The sequence below is a fragment of the Apus apus genome, chromosome Z (genome assembly GCF_020740795.1).
Source record: "Apus apus isolate bApuApu2 chromosome Z, bApuApu2.pri.cur, whole genome shotgun sequence".
In the NCBI taxonomy this organism is placed as follows: Eukaryota; Metazoa; Chordata; class Aves; order Apodiformes; family Apodidae; genus Apus; species Apus apus.
The window spans coordinates 47,352,116-47,376,968 of NC_067312.1; the positions used below are offsets into that span (position 1 = coordinate 47,352,116).

At 40.6% G+C, this 24,853-nt stretch overlaps 1 protein-coding gene across 1 annotated transcript; it reads left to right on the forward strand.

The window, feature by feature from the left end:
- The first annotated feature begins 112 nt into the window (after window positions 1-112).
- On the forward strand, window positions 113-24,501 carry FBP2 (fructose-bisphosphatase 2). The gene is made up of 8 exons (XM_051643371.1): window positions 113-3,421; window positions 4,002-5,328; window positions 7,685-7,847; window positions 8,762-8,854; window positions 13,339-13,479; window positions 14,682-14,819; window positions 20,584-20,703; window positions 23,764-24,501. Exons 2-8 carry the CDS (start codon window positions 5,156-5,158, stop codon window positions 23,956-23,958), a joined length of 1,023 nt encoding a protein of 340 aa, XP_051499331.1. The 5' UTR covers window positions 113-3,421; window positions 4,002-5,155; the 3' UTR covers window positions 23,959-24,501.
- The last annotated feature ends 352 nt before the right edge of the window (window positions 24,502-24,853 follow it).

Here is a 24,853-nt window from a genome sequence, read left to right on the forward strand (position 1 = left end):
AACCTGTACAGTGTTAGTAACCACCACTGGGTGTTCTTTGTGTTATTTTGGGAGCGTGCATTACCATGGGAAAGGATTCTGCTTCACAAGCAGAAGAAAAATTGTGAACACCATGAAGGATAACGACATTTAACATGCTGATTCAGAGCATGCTTCTGGGAACACGACATTGGTGCCTGGGAGCTAGGAGGGCTGTCCACCTGTCTGGGTACAGTTCATGGCAGTGACTTTTTTAATCAGTCGAAATCTGCAAATCTTTGACATTTTTCATGGACCACTCACCTTTGCCAAACTCAAAGGAACAAGTGAATGTTACTGTTGGGTAGACTGCCACTGGTCTGGAACAAGCCATGGTTCAAGACACACAGTGAGTGGTCTGTGAGCCCCTGTCTAGGGGTGCAATGAGCTGTAAACCTGCCTGTCTGAGGATTTTGCATTCATCAGTGCAGACAGCCCGTCTGAACTTGGTTCTTCTCATAAAGAGAGAGTAAAAGATTGTGGGGGGATCTTAAGATGGCAATGCAAAGGGCATGCTCTCTGAGGAGTCACACACAAAAAACCTCATGTTCTGATACTGGTTGTGTTTGGTGTATTTGAAGACATACTGGCAAACCTTAATTGGATGTATGTATGTGTCTGTTCTCCAAAGTGATAGGGGACAAGGCCTTTCTGGCAGGGACTGCATGGCCTGATTTCTGCTGAAAGTGCTGTTTCTGATGGGGCTTTCTTAGTGAATACAGGGATTTCTGGGACCTTAAAGGACTGGGACAGTCCTGGCAACCATCTCCAATGAGCTATTGTTCTGCTTGTGCACTTGCTTTTCACACTGCAAGGGCCCTAAGTGTGGCCCTGGGCAGCATCTGGCTCATCTATGGGCCAAACTCTATTCTGGGAAACTAGCAAACCATGGCATACATACTTTGTCTGATACATCCTTGCAAAATCAGGCACCCCACAAACATCAACCCTACGGTATGCTGCCTAATTTCTGATTAATGCCCTGCTGGGAGAAGGCTCAAAGCTACATCTCCCAGTGTGATGCCGTTGTTGCCAGTCTAGGGGCTAGCCTGGAAGGAGCAGGTTTACTGGCCCCAGGGGTGAGCCCTGTGCTGTGACAGGGGAGAGGACTTTGTGTGACTGGCAGAAAGTGGTGGGAGAGCTGGGGGACTCCTGTGGCCCAGGCCAGACTGCTCTTGTGCTGGCACCAGTGTGGCTTCCTCTGCCTCTTCATGTGAGCAGCTAATCACTGGCATATGGTCCTGCTCTTGCCTTTGCAAAAGAAAAAAAAATGCGGCCTTTGCATCTGTTTTGTCTTTTTGATGTGATTTCAAAAGAAACAAGCCAGTCTCTCTCCGTTTTTTATGAGAAGTGAAGGTGCTAGGAGTGGCTGGAGATGCCTACCTTGCACACTGAAACACTTCCCAAAGGAATTGCATATTCCTATCCCGCGCATTTCCTTCCCTGCTTGATCTGGCACATACCCCACAACATTTTAAAAGGCTCCAAGCTCACTGAATCAGCTACAGCAGGCAGCATGCTGAGAAGTTCTCTAAACCCCTCTGAAGTTCTGTATGCTGCTCCTAGAGAAAAAGCATGTGACTGCTGTCATGCACAATGTTTTTAGATCCTTAAGTTTTTAATTCAGCCTGTGACCAGAGGCATAGCTGGATGCAATTTTCTGTTTAATATACTAAGCAGGGAATAGTTGGAAGCTCTTACAGCTTTTTTTCTGGCTTTCCATATATCAGTTTGGATTACGCTACTTCACCAATCTGTTCACACAACTTAATAAGCAGTATCCACAGCAGACATTTTTGTCTAGTTGTGGTGGTTCCTTGGCTGTATTCCATCCTCGACCTCTTCAGCAAACCCTGGGCTGCATAGATCTATTTTTAAGGCACTATACTGGCATCGGGTAAAGGTTATAGTAGGAAAGGCAATACTGCCTGTGATTGCTAGATCGTTTTCCAGTGTTTTGGTTTTGCCTGTAGTCTAACATTTTATTAGTAAGAAATTTTCACATTTTGAGCTGCATTTTCTTTCTATCTGTAATATGCAGGGCCACATTTGAATGGCACAGCTGTGTAGCCACAAGTGGGGGGAACTATTCTTCAGCCTCCTTCCACAGCCCCACTTTCCAGAACTCACCCCACCAGCCGATGCCAGGCAAGAGGAAGGGTTTGTCACAGCATCTGCCTTTGATTCCCACTGCAGTACTACCTACCTACAGCCCTGCTCAAGGGCTGAACTGCGACATTTGCTGAAAGGTCGCTTGCTCCAATTTCAGCTGGCACCATCCAAGTGGCTAACATTTCAAATCAGTTCGAAGAGGTATCACCTTTAAGGCACTGGGCGTGCCTATAAGCCAGTGGAAATGTGAATCATCCCTAAGAGCTCTTGTGTAATCTTTATGTATGAGAGGAGATCTCCCACAGATCTGTCAAACTGAGGTGTTTATTTTTTTTAATCTTTCTATGCTGTTCCAGCCAATCCTACTGATCTGTCCCCAGGCTCATACAGAATCCTCATACATTTTTTAAACAATCTGATTTCTTCCTCATTAAATGGTAATTATTTATACAGTTTAGTAATTCAGTTTAATCATTCTTGTTTTTATCATTCAGTGGCACCACAGTATTTATCAAAACAGTAAAGTTTTCATGCAGCCCAGTCTTGTGCCTTTTCCAAGTTTTATTTTTTTTCTTGTTCCACAATTGCTTGCAATATTTCTGGAAAGCTTGGTTGTAGACATCGTGTTCTTTACATATTAGTGTAAGTTACGTTCTTATTGAAGGGGTGTTAATTGAGCACCAGCTGAAAGCATGTGCTTTGTGCACACCAAAATGTTTTCAGTACTTGTAAAAAGCATTTGGTTATTTATCAGTTAAAAAAAAAAAGACGTAAATAATGGACTTCTTAACTCTGAGAACACTCTTTAAATCACTAACTCCAAAACAAACTTTCTTTCACAAGGTAATCTGAACTTTGTCTTTTTGAACAGAGTAAAAGATCACTTACAATCAACAGTAAAGAAGATCTGCACGTGATGTTTTGACAAATGCTAGAAGCCATAGGCCAACCCCCACCCCATTTCTTATTTGCTAAATTGATTTGGTATCATGATGGTATTCTAGCTACACAGCAGAGACATTTCACTTTAAAAGCATTTCAGGATTGGTCAGGCTGACAACTGCCATATGATGAAATAATGTGCAGAATGTAATGGCTGTACTTTAAACCAGCAGATCCATTTGCATGTATAATGTGAAACCTGTCTCCTTCTTTTCGTAATAGCACCATGTGCTATCCCAGGGCTCCCTAAATATGTTATATGTGCGTTTTCTGCAAAGTCTGTTCGAAGAAAAGAAGTCTCCTAACCTGACAACAAGTGCTCTGGAATATCCATCCCACTATATGAATGGTATTGTATACTTTTGACTAGATCACTTTGGTAGAAAAGAGAAAAAGAAATCTTCAGGATCACTTTCTTCTTCCACAATTGCCTTAGAGGACATTGTGAAAAATCTGCCTGCTGCTCCAGCCTAGGAGCTTTGCTCACCAGTCCTTCCTCCTCCTTAGAATGAAACATGAAAAACATCCCTGAAGCTACGTGCATGGGATGCAAGCAGCACTGAATTGTTTCTTTCTACTTGTTGCTAGTGTTCAGTGCTGTCAGTCCCCGAGACATTTGCTTGAGGCCAGGTTCAAAGTAGAAAACCTTAGCATTCAGTAATGTGTTGTTCATCGGGGAAGAGATGCTTTTAGGAAAATCCAAATAAATGCTAAATATTAAAAACCAAATGCAAAGGGAAATAAAAAGTCTTTGCCTGCAGCTGCAGTTCCTATTAACAATAACAAACCTAGGCATATATTTTGTTACTGAATTGTTTCTGCCTTCCTGACATGATTTTAGTACAGTAATTTGAGTTAAATGAATGATAACAATAAAACTCAATGAAACTTTTCTTCTGTAACTCCAGAATTTTTGTTTTGTTTTCCAGATCTGCTTTAAGAGAGTGCTGCTAGTAAGTAGCATGGAGTCTGCAACATGTAATTGTTCTTACTTCCTTATCTCAGTGAGATGATAGTGCTGTAATTAAAATCCATAATTCCAGTGTTCCAGATAGCATGTACCTAGTTCATTGACATTTCTGTCTACCTTTGCATTTGCATTATGTGATCCAAGTATGTTGCTTGTAGGAACTACAGGCAGTTTATTTGCAAATTTGGACATACCTGTATTTACATGTTGTACTACAGTAACAAAGCTAATGTAATATTTCATTTTGTGACTTATGATACAGACATGCTTAAATCAGACAAGCTTAATTAGTAAATTATTGAAAACATCAGTACTTTCTAACCAGTCAAGCCACCACTCAGCAGCACTTCTCATTCATGCAAGCCCTATAATATTACAAGTAGCCCAGGCTAGGAATGAAGTCATCACACTGGGATTGCAGCAGACCAACTAGCAACATAAAGCATCTTTTAAAAATGCATGTCTAGATGCACTCTGCAGCTCCTGTTTTTTCTCCTGGAATGTGTTGTACACCTTCAAAACCCTCCTCTATGGAGGAGACCACAAAGGGGAGAGCAAGCAGGGATTAAGGTGATATGGGAAGAGAATGTCACTGTCCAGAGTCACAGCATGCTGGTGCTCTGCCACAGGGCACTATGGCACGCATGATTACTGATGTCCTGTGCCTTCATTTCTTGCACCTTGCAAACTGTGTGCTTTGCCTTGGCTATGCTGAGCTTGTTCCTGTGCAGCAGCTACAGGAAAGCAGGCTCCAGCTAAGCAGCCAGCCAGAGCTTTGCATTACAAGCAGTTCAACACAACAGTTGCTAGAATATGAGACTAGCTCCGCACACCACTAATTTCAGTGCATGGGGAGGGCAGCCGCACAGTGGTTCCTCTGCTGTAGTCCCACCTAAGACTCCTTTCCTGTATCCCGGGGGAGCTGTGGAGCCAGCTCGGGGTGCAGTTACTCTGAGCACTCAATCACATGGTCTCAGAAACTTCTTAATAAACTCTGGCCAGCAAGGCAGCCAACAGCTTTGCCTCAAATTAAACCAGCCACCCGGGATCTCAACACGGCAAGAAAGCCTCTCATCATCCAGCTGAGAAAACGGAGTCTCGTACCCAGCAAAAATGTCCGACAAAAGCCCCTTTGAAACGGACATGCTGACGCTGACACGATTCGTTATGGAGAAGGGACGCCGCGTTAAAGGAGCGACAGGGGAGCTGACACAGCTGCTCAACTCCATGCTGACTGCCATAAAGGCCATTTCCTCTGCAGTCAGAAAGGCAGGCCTTGCCCACATGTGAGTACTGCCTAGCCATATGGGGAGGAAGAGGATGTAGAGAGGCAGCTGCTTGTACATTCAGGCTTGGGAGAGGGCAGGGATTAATAAATATATTGGAAGTGTATTTTTTTAAGCTGAGTGACTGCAGGCATGAGGTCATAGTCTGAACTATTGAGAGTGGGAAGTGGGAAATCTCTCTTTCTGGAGCATTTTAATATTGGGTGCAAAATAGACATTCAGAGTAACGGCTGTTCTGTAATATTCTACTCTAAAAATGTGATTCAGTACTTCAGTGCAGTGGTCACCTCATTATCCCTTTGAAATGTTGATGCTGAGCTATTTTTAAATCTACTGTTAATCTGTAGAATATCACACCACGATATTTTTAACGCAGAATATCACACCATAACATTTTCTGCTAACAGGCAAGCCCGGGGCTGTTCTGTGCAAATCAGGGCTTGGCTTATCTTGGGAAACTGATGTTCTGCCTGACTGCAATATAAGTAATGGTCTAAAGCAATGGCCCTGTGAGAAACACCATATGCAGCCATGCGTGAGTGCATTTCCCCTTCCTTCCTCAAGTAGTATCAGGAAGGCAGGTGGGGAGTCTTAAATGGCCCAATATGAAAAACAAACATAACAATTTGGCATCTAGTGGTTAAGCAAATGGAACAAAGAATTGCCTTGGCAAAGGGTGGAATGAACTGAGCTTGTTCCTCACACTGCCAGCTGAAACAGACATCAGTGTCATTCTTTTGATGGTGAGCTGTCTTAAGCACTCCAGTGAGCTGAGGTGTCCTAATAAAATTAAGCATTTAAAGATACACATTTTGTTATGTATTGAAATATGTGTTTCTGTACATGTCTATGCATACACACACACATAAAAAAAGAATAGGGAATATATTTGTGTAAGAATGACAACAATTATAATTTGGTGTGTGTTTTTTGGTTGGTTTTTTTTTTTGTCTTTGGGTTTTTGTTTTGTTTTTGTTTTCCATGGAAACACCAAAATGTATGACACTCTGGGTTTTTTTGTGCTTCTGTTGACTATTTGGTCAAAGTCCTCAATGATCTTTGCAAATAATAAGTTCAGTCTTTCAGTACTTTCAACCTCACTTTACTGGCATGGACCTGTAGAGAGGACATGAGACACACGCAAAGTTAAGAGCAGTGTCAGGTTCCTATGCCCTAACTGTTAAATGGTACTATATCTCTGTACTTACTAGATGAAGCTATGCTGGTTTGCCTCACTGACTTAGAGGAGCAGGTTTTTTATCTTTTTATCTTTCTATACACAATGTCCGAAGTATTAATACTGCCATTCAAAAGTAAAGGACTTTTTCCAAGCCATAAACTTCAGCTGGGAATGTGCCTGAAAACACAATTAACTGGAGAATGGGTCCTTGGCAATCCCTGAAAATCATGGTCCCTTCCAGTATCTCAGACTTGGCATTCCAAAATACAGTGCCCAAAATGTTCAATACATCTGAAAAGCTCAGGCAACCTTGAGGTTTGAGCGAGACAAAAGGCCTCCTCTGCCCCATCTAAGGCCTGCTGCATCATAGGGACTAATTAGTTTCCCTTTTATCCTTTTTTTTCTCTTCTTTTTTTCTTTCTTTTCTTTTTTTTTTTTTTTAATTCTTGTTTTCTTCCCCACATCAATAAATTGCTTTATCTATTCCCTATACAGTTCCTTATATTTCTAAGATGCCCAGACCACATACATTAGGTCTAAACAGAGCTTTCTCAACTGGAAGCCTCAGAAATACGTCTACTACTATTTACAACATCATTAGCATATTGCTAAAATAAGGATAGGGAATGGAAGCATCATCCTACCTCAGCCAAGGATCACTGAATAAAACAGCCCTTGATCCTGAGATACAGATTAGCATGGGGAATTACTTGGAGGTGTCTTCAAAGCTTCTGATTTTGGAGTGGCTGGGGACTGAGGGGACACAAGTTAAAGGACCACTAAGGAGTCCTGCGCATAGTCAGTGGCAGAAAATAACACATGCTAACTGGCTCTTCTCCTTCCTTAAAACTGCTGCCATTTGCTTCATGGGGCTGTTTGGGAAGTCTGGCATACACTGGCTGAGCTGTGTTTTCTACTTCTGACCTGGGGAACATGCAAGCAGGAGCAAAATTACCCAGGTAAAGCCTAAAAATTATGTTGTCACCCATTCTCATGCACAGCTCTTTTGAACAGCAGCAACTGCCTCCTAATGCACCTTGACAGTTTAATCCAAAAGTTAGAGGTGTGGGAAGATAAGAGGAAAGAGCCACTCTGACTTTTTTTTAAAATTATTTCCCCTGGAAATGTGTAATGTTGGCCTCTCTCAGGTTTCCTGATATTTTTACTTTCCTTCAGGTTTGGTATAGCTGGCACAGTGAACGTGACGGGTGATGAAGTGAAGAAGCTGGACGTATTATCCAACTCTCTGGTGATTAATATGCTCCAGTCCTCCTATAGCACCTGCGTCCTGGTCACAGAGGAGGACAAGGAGGCCATCATCACCCCCAAAGACAAGCAGGTCTGTGCAGCTCCTGCCTTCAGGGGGTTATCAGATCAGACAGCAGCAGGTGGCACTCTTGTTTCAAGTATGAAATCTGAGCCTGGCTCCAAAACCAACCATTCTTGGGGGAAATTCAGAAAATTTACACCATTATTTTGATTAATAACTGTGGTGGATGGCATGGTTTCAACAGCTAAAGGAGCTGTGGAGGGTAAAATCATCACAAAAGTATCATGAAGTGGGGAGAATAATTATTTTGGAGTTTGCTAACACAGCCCAACTCACAGGTTTAAGTGTACTATTACATTCCCTAACCAGCCGTGTAATGGTTTTAGATTAAATTAGTATTGAGGCAAGAAAAAATGAGATGAGAGGCTGGCACAACTGGGTTTTACATTACATGTCCAAAGGAAACACCTGACTGCTTCATCAGGCTTCCCCTAGGAGGGGATCCAATTGCATTGAGATACTGTTCACACTGATGTGACCTACCCTTTCCCCAAGATGTTTTCCTTCTGCTTTCTTAGGCTCAAAAATCATATTGCCAGCAAATCCCTTCATTTGCAACAAGATGTAACAAACCAAAATATATTTACTCAAGAAAGATGCTCTCTTCCAGAATGTGTCACTCCCTTTGCTTTCAAGTGATTTCTTGCATTGCTTGCCAGCAGAGGACCGCTCCTTTCTATTGTCAGATTTTGTGCTGTCTGAGCATAAACATACCCTCTCCTATTTCTCTGGCAGGTCCTGATGGAGTGAATGTTGTGCTACAAGGCCAGCTAGATCAATAGTGCAGCCTTCTTTGACAGGCTATGTCAGGCGTGCTTAAGGGGCTAAATACAGTCATAAAAACATGGGTTTTGTCAAGTAAAAGGAAACAATAGTGCAAGACTATGTTTAATCTAATGCTTCCCTTGCCAATTCTGTTTTAGGGTAAATATGTGGTGTGCTTTGATCCCCTTGATGGCTCATCCAATATAGACTGCTTGGCACCAATAGGAACAATATTTGCTATCTACAAAAAGGTAAGAGCCACCAGGGCCTGGCCAGCATGTCTGCCCCCATGGGGCTGCACGGAACAGCAACTGCACAGTCAGTTAACAAACTTTAATAGTTACAGTCCTGCCAAGTCTTGTGATGTGATTGCTAATCTCCCAACAGTTGGTGTTTTTCCTAAAGCCTGAGGTCACAGTCATATGACAATGGGAGACCCTCAGCCATCGCTGTTGTGAAGTAACATTTACAGTACTTGTGACTGCAAGGAACTCTTTGCAGACTCAGATGCTACACTTCAAACATATGAAGATATGTTTTGAAAGTCCGTTCTTCTATTTTAGCTCATAATTTTTAACAGGCAAGTCCTTGTTCTTTACATTTTGTTAGACAATGCAGTAACCATCACTGTTGAGAATATGCATCTACTAATAAAACAAATAGTGATGACATGATCTCAGCAGGGTCACAAGCCAGGTTCTGGCATATGGCTGTCCACACTGTTAATAGTTTGTGCAAAACTCCACCAGAGATGCAGCCCAGGACAGATGATGCCTGGGTACAGCTTGGGCAAAGGGTAGCCCAGAGGCTACCTCTAGTACCATCTGCCACCTTTGCTTTTTGCAGGTAAGAGAGCTTAGCTGTATGGATGCAACCCATGTCATGTGCCCCTGTGGTAAGCAAAGGGGCCTCCACCCTTTTCATTTATCTCTCTAAAGATAGCCTAAAAGACTACAGCACCACCCTACATTTATAGTAGGCAATAGCTGTGTTGTCCACCATTCTTAAAGGTGGTAAGAGCCATCTTACAGATACTAAAAAAGAGGTGTTTATCCCAGTGGATGAGAATCACTTAAGAAAGAAAATGTCACTTCAAGCCATTTAAGGGTCATGAACATAATTTTGGAAAAGCTAGAACAATCATAATTCCAAAGGATGAGCCTTAGCACCTGTCTTGATATTTAGGACCTTCCAGTTCTCAGATGGTTGCATGACTGATTTTCTCACCATGTCAGCACCTTAAGTTCATTTCCAAAGACACACTCTTCAGAACTTAAATATTTGCCTCATTTTAGGAAAACATAAGATAATCAGCACTTTTCTACAAAGGCTAGATGTGGTCAATACATTTCAAAGCAGAAAATCATTCTCTGGCTGCTCCCAGTCCAGAGCCACCACCACGGCTGCAGAAAAGCAGTTTCTGCCACCTGCCAGAAAAGCAATTAATTGGCTTCTTAGATAAAACCAGTGGGAAATAAATGCCATGTTAGGTTTACTTATTTTCCCACCTGGCAGTATTAAAAAGACTAGAAACATCAAAAAAGTGGGGCAGAGCAACGACCTTTGCTCAATCAGCAGAAGCCAAAGCAAGAGATAGAACCTTGACAGTCACTGCTGCTGGGGGTTCTCAGGTTCTGGAGTGCCAGGATGTGGTGACAATAAGTATTTTTTGCTTGTATTCTTCCCAGTTTTTCATGCCACTGAATAAAATCTACAACTTTCAATTAATTTTCTACATGCTTGCTATGAAACTCTGTTGCTTTGTTTCATTCTGATTTTAGTTTATAATGTTGCCCAGAGCCTCGGATTTGAGAGCGTGTGTGTCCCCCTTCATTGTCACAAGGACAATGTCCTCCCCTGATTGTGATCCCTCAATGAGAAGGTGTAAGAATTCAGGACAAATGCAAAGGTAACTCATAAAACATGAGATAAAGAGATCTGGAAACCAAGTGCTTCCAGAGCTGCTTCCAGCTCTGATGAGAACTCCCTCATATATGCAAAAATTTTCAAACTTAGAGATCACCTGAAGGTACCCCTGTAGCCAGACTCTGTGAACCTTGTTTCATCTGGTTCACACCACCAACAATGCAAAGTGGCTGTGCCAATGTTTGCCAGAGCTTCTCTGCAGTCCCTCTGCCTATTTCAGTGCTTTGCACAAAGACCTTCAAAGAGATTTCACTACTGCCATCTCATAGTTAAAATAAAATAGAAAGTAAATCCATCTGTGCACCAGAGAGAAGCTAAAATATTCCACAGCTATCAGAATCTACTGGCATGCTTAATTCCTGGTTTGTTTCACACTACATGGTACTTGGCAGAACCAAACTTCTGCAGTCCCAACAATGAAATATCAGCTGATCTCTAGCTTTTTTACACTCTAATGAGCTCTGCAAAATGTTTGCTTGAGCTTTTTTCCTTCCTTTTGGAAGCTGTCTCTTGGAAACACTGATGGGAATAAGGATGGAAAAACAAGTGAATTCTGCCCTACTGTCCAATTCCCAAGGGAGGAGTTCCTCTGTTTTTTTCAGAACGGTCAACAAATATGTGTTTTCTTAACCATAAAAGCATAATAAATATATTTAAGAGATAGGACTGAAAAGCTCACCTCAGAAATAAATATTTTCATTCAATATCATAGAATCATAGAATCATAGAAACATAGAATCATACAATGGTTTGGGTTGGAGGGGACCTTAAGGAACATCTAATTCCAGCTCCCCTTCCATGGGCAGGGATACCTCCCACTAGACCAGGCTACTTAAAGACACATCCAACCTGGCCTTTAACAACCTGACATGCCTCTTTACTGTATTTACACAAAATTTATTTTTATTTAATGAGGAAAGCACACAAAAATCTAGGATAATTATAATATGTTTGGAACTGGTAATGTAAAGATATTTAATTCTAAATTTAATGTTGCAAATAATTCGTCTACTACAGACAACCATTGCTTTTGATATTGGGATGTATGTGCCATGGGTATATATTTTTGAAAGAGATATTATGTAGGGTATAGTACTAGGTTTTGTAAAAGCTTGTTTTGCAAAGGATTAGCCACTAATAGTCAGTATTCAAAGCTCTGTGATATACAAACAGTGGTATAACTAGTATTCCTTCATTACATGCATTATAACCACTCTGAATAAGTAGCTTGGCACAGAGTCAAGGGACTGCCTACCAGATGTATTTGCACATGCTGTATTTCAGCTCCCATAAAGAGCTGGTTGGCAGCTCCTTTTTTTTTCCACGGAAGATCCTGGCAAAATAATAATAGTAAAAAGTTTTGAGCAAAATGCAGCTAAAAACTGTAAGTGAAAGTAACAAAATTGGAAAAATCTTTCATCTGAAAATGAAAACTCTTGATGAGGAATGACTGTCTCCATATGCCATGAAAGATGCAGTTTTGGTGTCCCATCTCTCAGTTTTCCTCCAGATGTTGACAATAAAGGGCATCCCTGGGTTACCCTTAGCCTTCCACCCTTCTCAGACCCTGATGGGCACCCTGAGAGCTCTATGCAATGGGGAACAGCAGAGAATTTCTCTGATTGTTGGAAGATAGAGGTGTTTCCCATGGAAAATTTCTGTAGAAGTTATTCTTGATTTTTTTAGACGTCACTTGATATTCATGAAGTATTTTATTTCCAGCACAAAACAGTCTCCAACTACTTTTATTTTTTAAGCTGGATATTTGGACTGGACCTCCTATTTCTATGTAGCAGCTACTCTATCTAATTGAGTCCATGCAATCACTGAGAAATTGTCAAGAGTCTGGAACAATAAAATGCCAAACCAGGGCCTAAAGAAAGGATCTGAGGGGGTTCTCAATTTAATTCCTTATGAACTGCCATCAAAACCTCCATAGAAGACCCACTACAAACAAAAGCTTTAACAGAAATACTAGTAAGAAGATCCCCTACCCATTTGGTAGTCTCAGGAGAGGAAGACTGGAGCTAGCCTTCCCAGGTACTCTTGGCTGTTCTCCTTTATTACTTCACCAGTCAAATTCTTGTAAGCTGTGGCTGAGGCATGCCCCCAGAGCTGACTGGAAATATTTGCACCAGGTTTGCTTGGGCTATGGTTGTTCAGTGGTAGGTAGCCAAAGTGCCAAATCAAAATATGAGTTTTTGAAAAGATTAAAAGCCTAAAGTGCCACATGAATTTTCAGTGCAGTTACATATGTGTACCTGCTCTCACACACACATTGTATGCACAACTGTATTTGTTATTTTATATTAGATACGACCATTTATCTCACTTCAGTTACTTATCTCTTCACCAACAGAGACCAATGCACATTCTTGGTTCCATCATGTTACACCATCTGCCCTTTTATTTGCATGATTTGAAGCAATGTTAATTAATGTATTCACCTTGCAGAGGTGTCAGTATGCTTACGTTTATGTTTACAGAAAATCAGTACCTCTGTTCATCTCAGATTTCTGATGATCTTGAATTAATGAACTGTGCTGTAATGCTAAGGCATCAGCTTTGTTGTAGGTATCATATTGATTGCATGACATATATAAAATAACAAACTCTCAGTGTCTTGTCCCAGCATGCACATGTACCTGTATCAAACTTGCCCCGAACTACTGGGAACAATGTCTGTTTTGATTGCTTGAAAGCCCTGCGTAGACACAAAAAGGAAATCTGCCTCACATTATTACCAAAGTGTTGTTTTTATTGCTTCTCACAAGAATTTAACCTCAGTCCAATGGCAATTTCTTCTCAGGAAACAGACAATGAGCCCTCTGAAAAAGATGCTTTACAGCCTGGACGCAAAATTGTTGCTGCAGGCTATGCCTTGTACGGCAGTGCTACACTGGTTGCCCTCTCCACAGGACAAGGAGTGGACTGTTTCATGCTTGATCCGGTACAGTCATGGTGTTAATCCCATTGCCACTGTCTTTTAGAGTTTTCCATGCTTGGGTTTACTAATTTCTGTTGCTCCTCGTCACTGTAATCTAGGCAATCTATGTGATTATTTTTTTCACCCACATCCTGGAGCATCCCACCTCCACCTTAGAAGTATTTAGTAATACATTACCATGTTGGTTGCATGTTGGTTACCTCTGTCTGTTTGTTCTACTCAGTGAAAGATAGTCTTAAGTTAAATAGCATTTGAAACCCTGTTCATTCAAACCAGACTGCTCTTTTGCACAAACACTTAAAATTTACTCCAAAGTGTCTTTAGCGCCACTTAAAGGACTCTTGCTTTTTTCTTGTTCCTGTTTTTTCTGTCTGTAGAAGAAACACAGCATGTTCAGTGTTTAGCATGGGGCAAGGACCACTTTTTGCTACAGTTCATGCAGCGTAATGTCCAATTTCCTGACTGCATTTTAGTTTTATGGCTAAATCGTCTAAGCTGCATACCCAACAATTTGCAGAAGCACAACTACACGCAACTGGACATATGTCAACCCTCCACAGCCAGCCCAGGAGCTCAACAAATGCTACTGGAGGAATGCAGGAAGGAAACCACTCATTTGAGAAACCAGCATTAGATGTGGGCAATAACATAACAGGTTGTTGTTGGTTTTTTTTATAAAGGATGCATTACTATCAAAATTCCTTTTAACATTTAAAAACAGGCTCATTCCAAGTGGAAAGAACTGCTCTCTGTCTAGAGACAGAGAAAGAGACAGTGGAAGTTTCACTCGGGCTGCAGGCAGCAATACCTGGGGGTAGCAGACTACATTCACTTAAAATACTTAGACAAGACAAGCAAGATGAATTAAAAATTGATAACTCAGTGAGATTTCTCAATTTGTAACCTTTTGATTTGTAGACAGAGATTCATGACCCATCTGCGTTCACTGCTGGCTGGTGGACATGCTAAGTGTTACATTCAGCTGCTTTTTGTTTATAGTACTAATGTGATAAGTTTTCATTAACTTACCACAGATTCTGTACTTTCTGCTCTGTTTGATATCCTGTGAAGTTCTGCACAAGATTGGTGATGAAAGGACCAAGCTGTGCTAGTGTTTCTGCCATCTCTAGTGTGTCAACTCTAACAGAAAGTCAAAAAAATGTTCTGCTTCCTGCTAATAGCTGGACTACCCTGTTCTTATGTAGGGTCTTGGTGAATTTATTTTGGTGGACAGAGATGTTAAAATCAAGAAGAAAGGGAAGGTATACAGTCTCAATGAAGGTTATGCGAAGTATTTTGAACCTGCAATGACAGAATATTTACAAAAGAAGAAATTCCCGGAGGTAAGAAATACTAGCACACTACCCAGTGTACTGTGCCCTGACAAGCCCTGCATTCCATCCAATCTTGGCTGATGGGGAAGGATTGAAAGGCCTCACTGAGTTCAGCACCATGTAACCCTTTCATGCCATTAGGTCCATTTTGGGTATGTATCTGATGTTTGGTCTTTTGGTGTTTTGTTTTTGTTTTGTTTGCTTGTTTTAGTTTTGGTGGGGGGTTTTGTTGGTTTTGGGTTTTATTTTGTTTCTTTGTTTGTTTGTTTGTTTGCTTGTTTGCTTTCCTGGTGTCCTGACATCTTTTATAACTTAGACTTGGGTAAGTAAATTCATAGTTTATCACTGTGTGGAGGAAAATGTGCTGTACATGAAGAACCAGGTTTTCCAACAAAGCTCTGGAACTGTTCCAGCAATATGCGGGGTTACCCCTGCTTCCTGTCTCATCTGAATATGCATCTGAGTCCTGTGGGCAGCTGGGGTTAGATTCCACATACTACCTAAAAGGTACTTGCTGGGATCTGGATGGCATCACCTTCTTCCTGTACATGCTTGTGTCTGAGAAATGCAGTATCACTCTTGCACTGTCTACTTCCATCATACAGAACACAAATCAAGCCACAGGCTGAAAAAATCACTATGTTTTGTTGTTAAAAGGATTATACTGGATCCTTCTCAGAGATAAAGCTGAGAACATCCCATATCTGATGAACGTCCTCATGGGGACATACAGCTCTGTAATGGCCTCTAGTCAATGTAAGGAGGACACAACACAACCTTTTAATGTGGAAAGCTGGAAGCTTGCTGGAAAGTGTAGCTATGTGACCAGCAACGAAATATGGTGACGTGTAACAAACAGCTCAGGACTGAATTTGGGTGCTATACAAGGGAAATGTAACATGTAAAATTTGTAACCATACTTTTAATTTTAAATATATTAATTTTGAATATTTGAGATTTTTTTGAAACTTCAAAATCTGCTTTTGTTTAAGCTGTGAGAGAAGCAGAAGCCCACATTACAACTTTCATACTTCCTGAAAACTAATCCACTGGAATAGAGATCTGTGCTTCTCATTCTGCTCCTGTTATGCTGAGCTATGTGTTCAATATAATGCATTAACACTGGATTTATTAATTTGTGTTTTTGCAAACCACCCAAGTGTTGTTTAAATTAAACTCTTAAACAAATAATTATCCCCAGGCAACTATAAAAAGACTGAAATATTTCAAGCTCAGTGAAAGACCAGACAGAGTTATTTCGCCACAGGCTCAGTGAGGACAGCTCTGTCATGTGATTCACTAAATCCTTAGATTAGGACATAGAGGAAAAACCTCATTTGCAAACACTATTTTATCTCAAGTCTGTGCTTTAAGGAAGTGCTGTGCTGTGCTAATTTGAGGAAAACCTATTGAAAGCGTTGTTGCTCTAAGGCAACAGAAGTTGGCAGATTGTATTTTTGTTACTTTAAAGCAAACACTAGTGTAAGGATTATTTGGGGCAGGGGAGGCCTCCTTCAGGGTGCTGAGCAGGCACATAGCTTTGCTGCTGTGAGACATAGGGTTGTCTGTATAAGAAGGCCCAAGGCATCAGTGTCATGTCCACACAGCACAAGGAAGGGACCTGCCCATCTGAAAGCTTGCTATGAACCTGAGTTTTGGAAAGAGTTCCTTGATTTGAAAAGGACATCATATTTGCATTGTGGGGGGACAAGAGAGAGGAGGTACTGCCACTCTTCATGGCATCATCTGGAAGCCTTATCAGCTAGAGCGATATTGGCGCTGGTCCTGCCTGAAGCACTTGTGTGCTTCAGGGAAGCACAGCTTTGGTCTTTGTCTTCCTCTCTACAGCATGCAGAAGGGCAGTGGGGGGATCTGCTGGATGCCTCCCTCCTGTGACTTGAGGGAGAACTAACATGTGGGGCATGGGAGATCATGCAGGTCTTGCCCAGGCAGACCACTCTTACCCTATGGCCTGGCCACTAGAATCCAAGAGACTAGGCATTAATTACAGCTACTTGTCATTTTCTTATCCTTTTTTTCCCCTTTAATCTTACACCTGTTTCCTCCTTCCCATGTTTCTGGTAAATATGCTGTTCAGAGGACTCTCTTAACATTGACACAGAAAACCGGAAAGTTAAAAATAAAATGAGCAAACAAAGTAAGATGTTGTCCACAATATGTCCTGTATTCTGTATCGCTGTCATTGATGACCAAACATTACAAATCAACGGTTTATATGGAGAGAAGAGATTTTCCCTTACTATTTAATAAAAGCATCCCAGATCAGACAGTTTGGACTACAAAGCCATGTTTACCTTCAAGGTTTCTTGTGGTCCAGCACTCATCTAAGGTGTCAATTCTGAATTCAAAGTGCTGCTCTTCTGCTTCAGATCAGCTGTAAACATTTGTCTAGACACATCTCTTCAGGAACAAGAGTCCAGAATTAAGCTAATTTTTTAGCTTCAGTATTACAAAATCTCCTGTTGCTTAGCCAGCTTGAAAAACAAGCTGCTATTTGCAAGCTTGCCTGTAATGCAACTTGTTTACCGCAGTCTGCACTGTATAGCAGTCACTGCTCGGCCAGGAACTGTTTCTGCACAGATTTTACTGAGTCCTTCCCAAGGTGTGTTCTTCCTTCACTAATGCTTGCAGAGCCCTAGCTTCTAGCTGGCACTGTTTCACTGATGGTAGAACTCAGAAACATGCTGTGGGCACCATCATATTTTGCTATTCCAAACATTTTTATCTTTTCTTCCTATGGCCACAAGGGAAATTGAGTCTCATCACAGCATTGAGAGCCATGCAGTGGAGACCCCCTGGTTAAGGATTTATCTTAGCAGTGCCATCAAAAACTTACCAACAGCACACTTCAGCATGAAGCATCCTTCTGCCAGTCTGCCCAGCTGTGCCTTAGTGGTACACAAAAGCTAATAAAACACTGTGCTTTTGTTACCATAACTGTAGAAAATACTTTTTCCCCCTCTACTTTCCTAGTCATCATAGTTAAAAGAGAAAAACATGGTCTTGTTCTGCTGTGGTGGAACATAGCTGTCAGAAACTAGTAGAATATGGAAGTGAGAAAGTTACTTCCATCATGTTGTGAAGAAAAAAAATGACAGGACCTATCCTTTATGAGCCATCTTTGTTCCTCAGAGTTAGGCAAAGAAAAGCAGTGGAAAGGATGAAACTAAGCAGTCGCAAGTTACTCAAACACCATGGACGCTGACAAGGGAATGTCAATGTTCTCCAACTCTTTCATTAGCCTCAGCTGAACCAGTGCAAAGTGCTCACTGGGCAAACACACAGCTTAGCATTACTTAGAACTTGGGATTAATTCCCCTAGCATTCACACTCTGTTACTTTGTTTGAGAATAAAGCAAAGGCAATATGCCAACATGCATGCTACACCTATTAACTTTCTCCTTTCTTAAAAAATGCGTGAGTGACCAAACTGGAGAAACAAGAAGCAACATTTCTGGTAACTAAAAGCACCATTTATTGCTCCCATGAAGGCAGCTGGATGCTAAGGGAAGTGAATATTTTATTTCAATCTGTGTTTCAAGTGATAACAGTACCAGAATAGAGGAGTTTTTCATCTATATTTTTCTCAGCACAGTGTTTCTAGCAGGTGAATTTCCATCAGAGTAAGAAGTAACGAATTGTCAGTAGCCTCTCAGTAGCCCCACATAACACTGCCCACATATAAATGGCCTGCATGCAAATAGGAAATCCAACATATCCCAAACATACCTGATTATTTGTGCCCAGGTAGCTCAGCTGTGGAATTCATGGTCAGTAAATTTTATACATGTGAGTTACACAGTCCTTCTTTGATAATGTCACAGAAGCAGTCCTTAGCAGCATGTTTCAGGGCCTGCTTATGGGTGATACTATGACTTTTCTTAATGTTTAAGAAATTTTTCTTAAGATTTGTTTCATCACCCTCTGAAACCATGAAAGAGAGCTCTTCCTTTGATTGCATTTTGAAAGATAATTTTAGACCGTAATCACAACTTTCCCTGAAAACTATCTTCTCTTAAACTGCAAACCTGCTTTGGTCTCTTTTTAACACCTGTTAAGGGTGGTTTTTTTCGACCTCAGATTTCTACAGTTGCAAACTCACACGTGCAAGCAGCTGTGAGATGGAGAAACAATAATTTGAAAATTATTTGAGGGTAAGCCATGAAAAATAAGGGATAAAATACTTCAAAGCATTTTTTCACTTATGGCTGGAAGTAATATGGCCAGGTTTACACAAAACTAAGTATCAGAGTTCCAGGCTGTGTCTCATCCATCTTGTCTTTCATACTTGATATTGTTTTACTCTGAATTTTCAATAGTTCTCCTAAGAAGAAGAATTCTCCTAAGACAGAATTCTGGAAAACAGCACAAGTACAGTTGAACAAGGGTTCTCTGTTCCAGTTTTACTACCAGCTGTATCAAATATCCAAGTCTTACATTTAGTGGCTTAGCACTCAGCCTCCTAACATTCTGTTGCATTATTTAGTGTAATTTCCTGAAAGTCTCTTCCCACTTTAAAAGAGAGTAAATATAAGAACTTCACAGTTCTGTAGAACAATTTGAAAAAGTGATTTGGAAATAGAATTATGCTTTTCTCTTTTGTTTTCCTCCCACTTGGGGATTTTTTTCTCCCAGTTAACCTCATTATTTTGCTGGGAAGGGTGCCTAACATGTGACTTCTGAAGGTCTTGGAGCTGGCATTGCTGAACAAGCTCTGTACATATTTCTCTGCATCTAGTATCAACATAAAGCGAGCTTTGTAGAAAGTACTGAGATCTTTTATTAGACAACTGATCTAGACAGAAAAAAACATGCAGAGGTGTCTTCAAACTTCTAAAATTGCCATACACAGATATATATGTGTATTAAACGTTCATGAAGTCCCAGTCTCTAGTAATTTTCTGAGGAGATGCAAATTTCTCCTGTGTTTCATTGAAGACAGCTTGAGAGATACAAGAAAACCAACAGACTTCTTGGCTTAGTATCTTTCAAAAAGCTTTCCTTCAGTTTACATTTGTGTTGTGTATCTCCCCTTCATGAAAGTATGGCGAGGTGTTGGTTTTCTTGGGTGGAGCTTATGTGTTGTATGTCACTTTTATTTGCTCAAGACACCTTGCTTGTCATCTGTATTTCCTACCTTACCATTTTTATGACCAGCAAACATGAAACTGATATCAATACTTTCCTGATTGCTGTCACTAAAATGACCTCTCCTTCAACAACATTGATCTCCAAGCTGAGAGCAAGGAAAATTATACTAATAGATAAACTGCTATTTTTTGAGCTAAGATACAGAATGAATGCTATGACCAATTTCACAATTTGACAAATAATTTAGAAGGAAAAAGCTAGAGTCCTCTGGGATCCATGTGGACATGCAGTCAAAAGCAACATCCCTCCTCATGCCCTGGATTAAGAACAGGTGAAGGATCAACAGCAAAATTTTCACTCATTCTTGGCAGCCCTTGCTGTTTCACAGGATGGGGGTTGGTACCAAATTGTGCACTCAAATTACAGGGACTGTGGTTTCCATACTGTGAATGCAGCTCTTTAAAGTGCTTATTTTAGAAGCTGATAGACATCACTATGCTTACAAAAAGGCTAACCTTAAGGCTGGTTTAGGCATTTACAATGTCTGTAAGCAGCCATTGATTTAAGCAGCTTTGGTTTCTATTTTATAACAAAATTACATTTTGCCATGCTACCAGCAGCCTAGCCTGGTAGATTTAATGCTTTACTCTGTGTTTTTCAGGATGGCAGTTCCCCGTATGGTGCCAGATATGTGGGCTCCATGGTAGCTGATGTTCATCGCACACTGATGTATGGTGGGATCTTCATGTATCCTGCTAATCAGAAGAGTCCTAAAGGAAAGGTAAACCATTTTCCTTATTCTCCGGTGGACTTAATTAACTGAATACCTCTGGTTTTCCCAGTGATATAAAGGAATAGTTTATTTATATAAACAGATAATTTCCCATCCCTGGAGAAAATGACTAATGGATATGATGGCCAGCAATCAAATTTATGTGAGAAATGTAGGCAATTGCCAATTTAGGCCAGGAATCTTACTGTGTGCTTTTATGTTGCTAATTAGTCAAATGTTTTCCACTGCAACCAAGGGCTTTATTCATTTTTCTAAAGAGAAACATTTCAGTACCAGAGAAACATTTCAGTACCAGAGAAACCTGTTGAGATACCTATGCACAACTGGCAGATACAACACAGGCCTAAGGAAGAACTCTGCACTTTATACTGGCAACTAGACTCCAGGTGGGAAACACTGAATTCCAGAAAGCTTTGTCCAATGTTAGACAACTAAGTTTGCCTACCTACTGTTTACAAAGGATACTGAGCTTATTTGCACCAGCCCTGGTGACAAAGAAACACAAGCTTCTACTAGCTGATCTGAAAAACTCCGTCTCTGAAAGGGGAGTTGCATGTGTGCTGAGATCAGTATTCTTGGAAGAGATGATTTCCCACTTGGACTCCTGTACAAACACACAGGACCTAATGCAGTACAATGCAATGCAGTGAATCCCTGAATCTCCTGGGCCATAGATAATAGCCAACTTCAGCTTTTCTCCTGCAGTATCAGATATCCTTATTATCAAACTTCTAAACAAACATGTTTTAAAAGAGATCTGGTTATACAGCTGATCTGTGGACCACCAGTAACCTGCAGGTCATGCTTAGCAAATGATTGGTATGAGTAATATATTGGTCATAGCATTTTGACCCCAAAACCACCTTCTTTCCTGGTCAATACAATACTTAAAACCTTGTATCCAAATGTTTTTCTATCCTTTGTTCATATGTGAAGGAATTTGCCCTCATAAAATTACTTTCCCCATCTCCCACACTGGGATAAGGACACCATGATGTTTACAGTTCTTTAGAGAGAGAGGACTACTAGTTCCATCCTGGTAAGCATGTATTTATCATAATAAAAGCAGCGCAAAGTGGTCTGGGAAGAGAATGGAAGAGGAAAAGAACTCTCTTCAGACACAAAACAAAAAATGTCTGCATGTTTGTCCAGGCAAATTTGATTTAAATATTTGACACAGCATCCGAGGAAACCAAACCAAACCAAACTAAACTCCATTAAACAGTGTGGATCTGTTTGTGTATCAGATCAAGAGATAAAAAAAGGAATTTGTTGTGTGTAGGATAAGTAAGTGTGCTGACTAGCCTCTTCAAATTAAATTTTTGTTTTGCAACCTGTTAAACCATTGTTGAGGAGAAAAGATTAGAAATAGGACAAAATAAAAAATGTACAGAGAACTTAATAAATTTCTAGAAATCAGGATTTCTGCACAATTAGCCTACACTGACTATTAGACTAATCTGACTTGCACTGCCATAGTAGACTGAGTAATGAAAGAAGCAAAACTGTACTATCATTACAAATAAAAGTTTTCTTCTTTCCCTCTCAGTGTGCAGGTGTATACAGTTCTTTTCACAGAATCCTCTTCTTGTTGGAGAAATAATGCCTTTGTGGCAGGTGCCTTAATCGTAAGCCCTCCTGAAAGACCACTGTGAGGAAGCAGATGACACTGGAATTGATCCTGAGACTTTAGAGCAAATGTAAATGATATGCATGTAGGCCTCTGCATATAGAGCTATTTCTTTAAGTGAAAGAAATAATAAGAACAAAATGCCTGAAGGAAAACTGCTTTCCTTAAGCCATGTAGTCACAGTTAAGCAACAAGAAACTGAATATGTGGTTCCACATATTTTCCGTTTTCTGGCTCATCTTCCAAAAGCTGCCCAAGCACTTTGGAGAACAACAAAGGCTGTTGGTCTTATGTTTCCTATCAGATGGAATCCTTGTACCAGAAGTAGCACATCAGTGGGCTTTAAAGATAAGAAGGAAGGTAATATGTGCTATTTCAGTTTGTGATGTATCTGGTTTTATTATAAAGGGTGATAAAGGAATGACGGGTAGTCAACTCCTATGTCTGACACACTTCTTTGTCTCCATGTATGGTTGCAATCTGTCATGCTTCCTTTTCCTCAGAAAACACTGTCTCTTTTACAGATGAAAAGCCCTTTTAACATCATATGTATTCATTTTGTACTATGTACAACTATGTACTAAAATAAATGTACTGACATTGTACATGACCACCTCACAGATCATCAAAGATTCAACTAAACCTGCAGAAATAATTTCTGTTAGAAATTACCAGTTATCATCTTCTAAACACAGAAACCTTTTGCATTTGTCCCAAGTAAGTTTGCGTTCCACTTGAACACAGGCAACTCACAGATAACATTTTCAAAGATGTGAACAGATGCCAGGGTTGAAACCAAACATGCCTCTATAAAAAAAGGGAAAATTTGCTTTTAATAATTACTGCAGTTACTTCTCAAAACAGTCACCATCTATGAGTTCAGGCCACTAATAACTACTGACATTTCTGAAGGCTGAAATAAAATCCTGAAATTTGAAGCTGGGAGCATCAAGTTTCAAGCTCCAAAATATCCTGACCAAACACAACACAATTACTCCAAGCTTTGAGGTAACACATAAAGCCTGTACAGGATGAGAGATTTTGGCTTTTCTTTCCCAGCATTGTTAACTTAGCTGAATTAACTGTTTTGCTGATATCTATGAGCTCAAAGGCTACTTTTGACATTTTTGAAGAAATGCAGTTTCACTGCTGCTGCCCATCTGTCCTGGTTTGAGGACATCAGGCTTAGAAATGATGGTGGTCATGCTTGGATGCAGGGTCAGTACCGTCTTCCTCGAATCAGAAGGTGTAAAAGGAGGAGAGAAAAGTAGCAGGGGCTGTTATGGAGACATCGCTGCCTCAGTCAGTTGATGTTTGGTTCGAAATTTTCCAGAATCACAAAACAAAGGTTAGGTTCTGCTAAGTCCTTTGGTGTAATTTCCTTCAAAGGCACTCACATGTTCCTTCTTTCGTTCTAGCTCAGACTTCTTTATGAGTGCAACCCTATGGCTTTCATCATTGAGCAGGCAGGTGGGATGGCAACGACAGGGACTGAGGCAGTGCTGGATGTGAAACCTGAGAGTCTTCACCAGAGAGTCCCTCTTATCCTTGGTTCTCCAGAGGATGTGCAAGAATACCTTGCTTGTGTACAGAAACACCAGAAGAGTAGCTAAAGCCTTTTCCACAGCAGACCTTCCTCATGTGTCTTTGGTCTACAGGAAAACCTGTACCTGTCAAGATGGTGGACTCTAGCAACTAGCACCCACCTCTCAGTGAAAATCCCACTTTATAAGAAGAAGAAAAATAGTAAGAATGTTTGTTGGGAAAAACATAAATTTCATTTCTCCTTGCAGACAAATGTAAAAATCCTTTAACTCTGATCTATGCAGTGCAAATGCAGACAGAAGTCTGATTATTAAACAGAAGCAGCTTACTTTATGTATTATTAACAAAAGGAAGTGGATTGTGTCAGTATTCTCATTTGATCTGAAGCTTTACATGTGATATGACATGGTTGGCGTTCTTTGAGACTTCATTTTCACATCAACATTTCCAATGCCACTAACTAACTGGATTTTCTACCAGCGGATTTGTTGCAGGTGCTTTTTGTTTCATCAGCCCTGAGAAGACCAAAAATGTTGTGCCGTCTGAAACGGTATTTTTAAGATCCAAGTTATATATGTCTGCCATAATTAATAAAGATTAAAAGGCTGCAATGTTGCTGTGATATTTCTGTTCTCAAAAGAACAAGAATATGCCTTGTGTTATTTACAGATAGGCAACCTTCAAAGGTACAAATTACAATAAACTGCTGCTATGGACTTGACACATCATGCATATTCTTGTTTACCCATTGTCCTCTGCAACAGAAGACAAGCTATTGCCACAAAGCCACTGTTACATCTCCATTTTCTTTTACTTTGAAAGGTTCTCAATTCAGATTGAATCTTGCTTGGCCTTTCATACATACTACACTGCAATTCCTAGCCATCTCCAGCACACCCATCCTGTTGGTGCCCTAACATCATGTGTCACACTTGACACTGTCTAAGGAGAGTGGGAATCAGC

What these genes read in the sequence shown, in the direction of transcription:
- FBP2 (XM_051643371.1), top strand. Translation starts at nt 5,156, where the DNA reads ATGTCCGACAAAAGCCCCTTTGAAACGGACATGCTGACGCTGACACGA. An exon ending in ACTGTTTCATGCTTGATCCG is followed by an intron (nt 13,480 to 14,681) that starts GTACAGTCATGG and finishes GTTCTTATGTAG; the next exon opens with GGTCTTGGTGAATTTATTTT. An exon ending in AAAAGAAGAAATTCCCGGAG is followed by an intron (nt 14,820 to 20,583) that starts GTAAGAAATACT and finishes TGTGTTTTTCAG; the next exon opens with GATGGCAGTTCCCCGTATGG.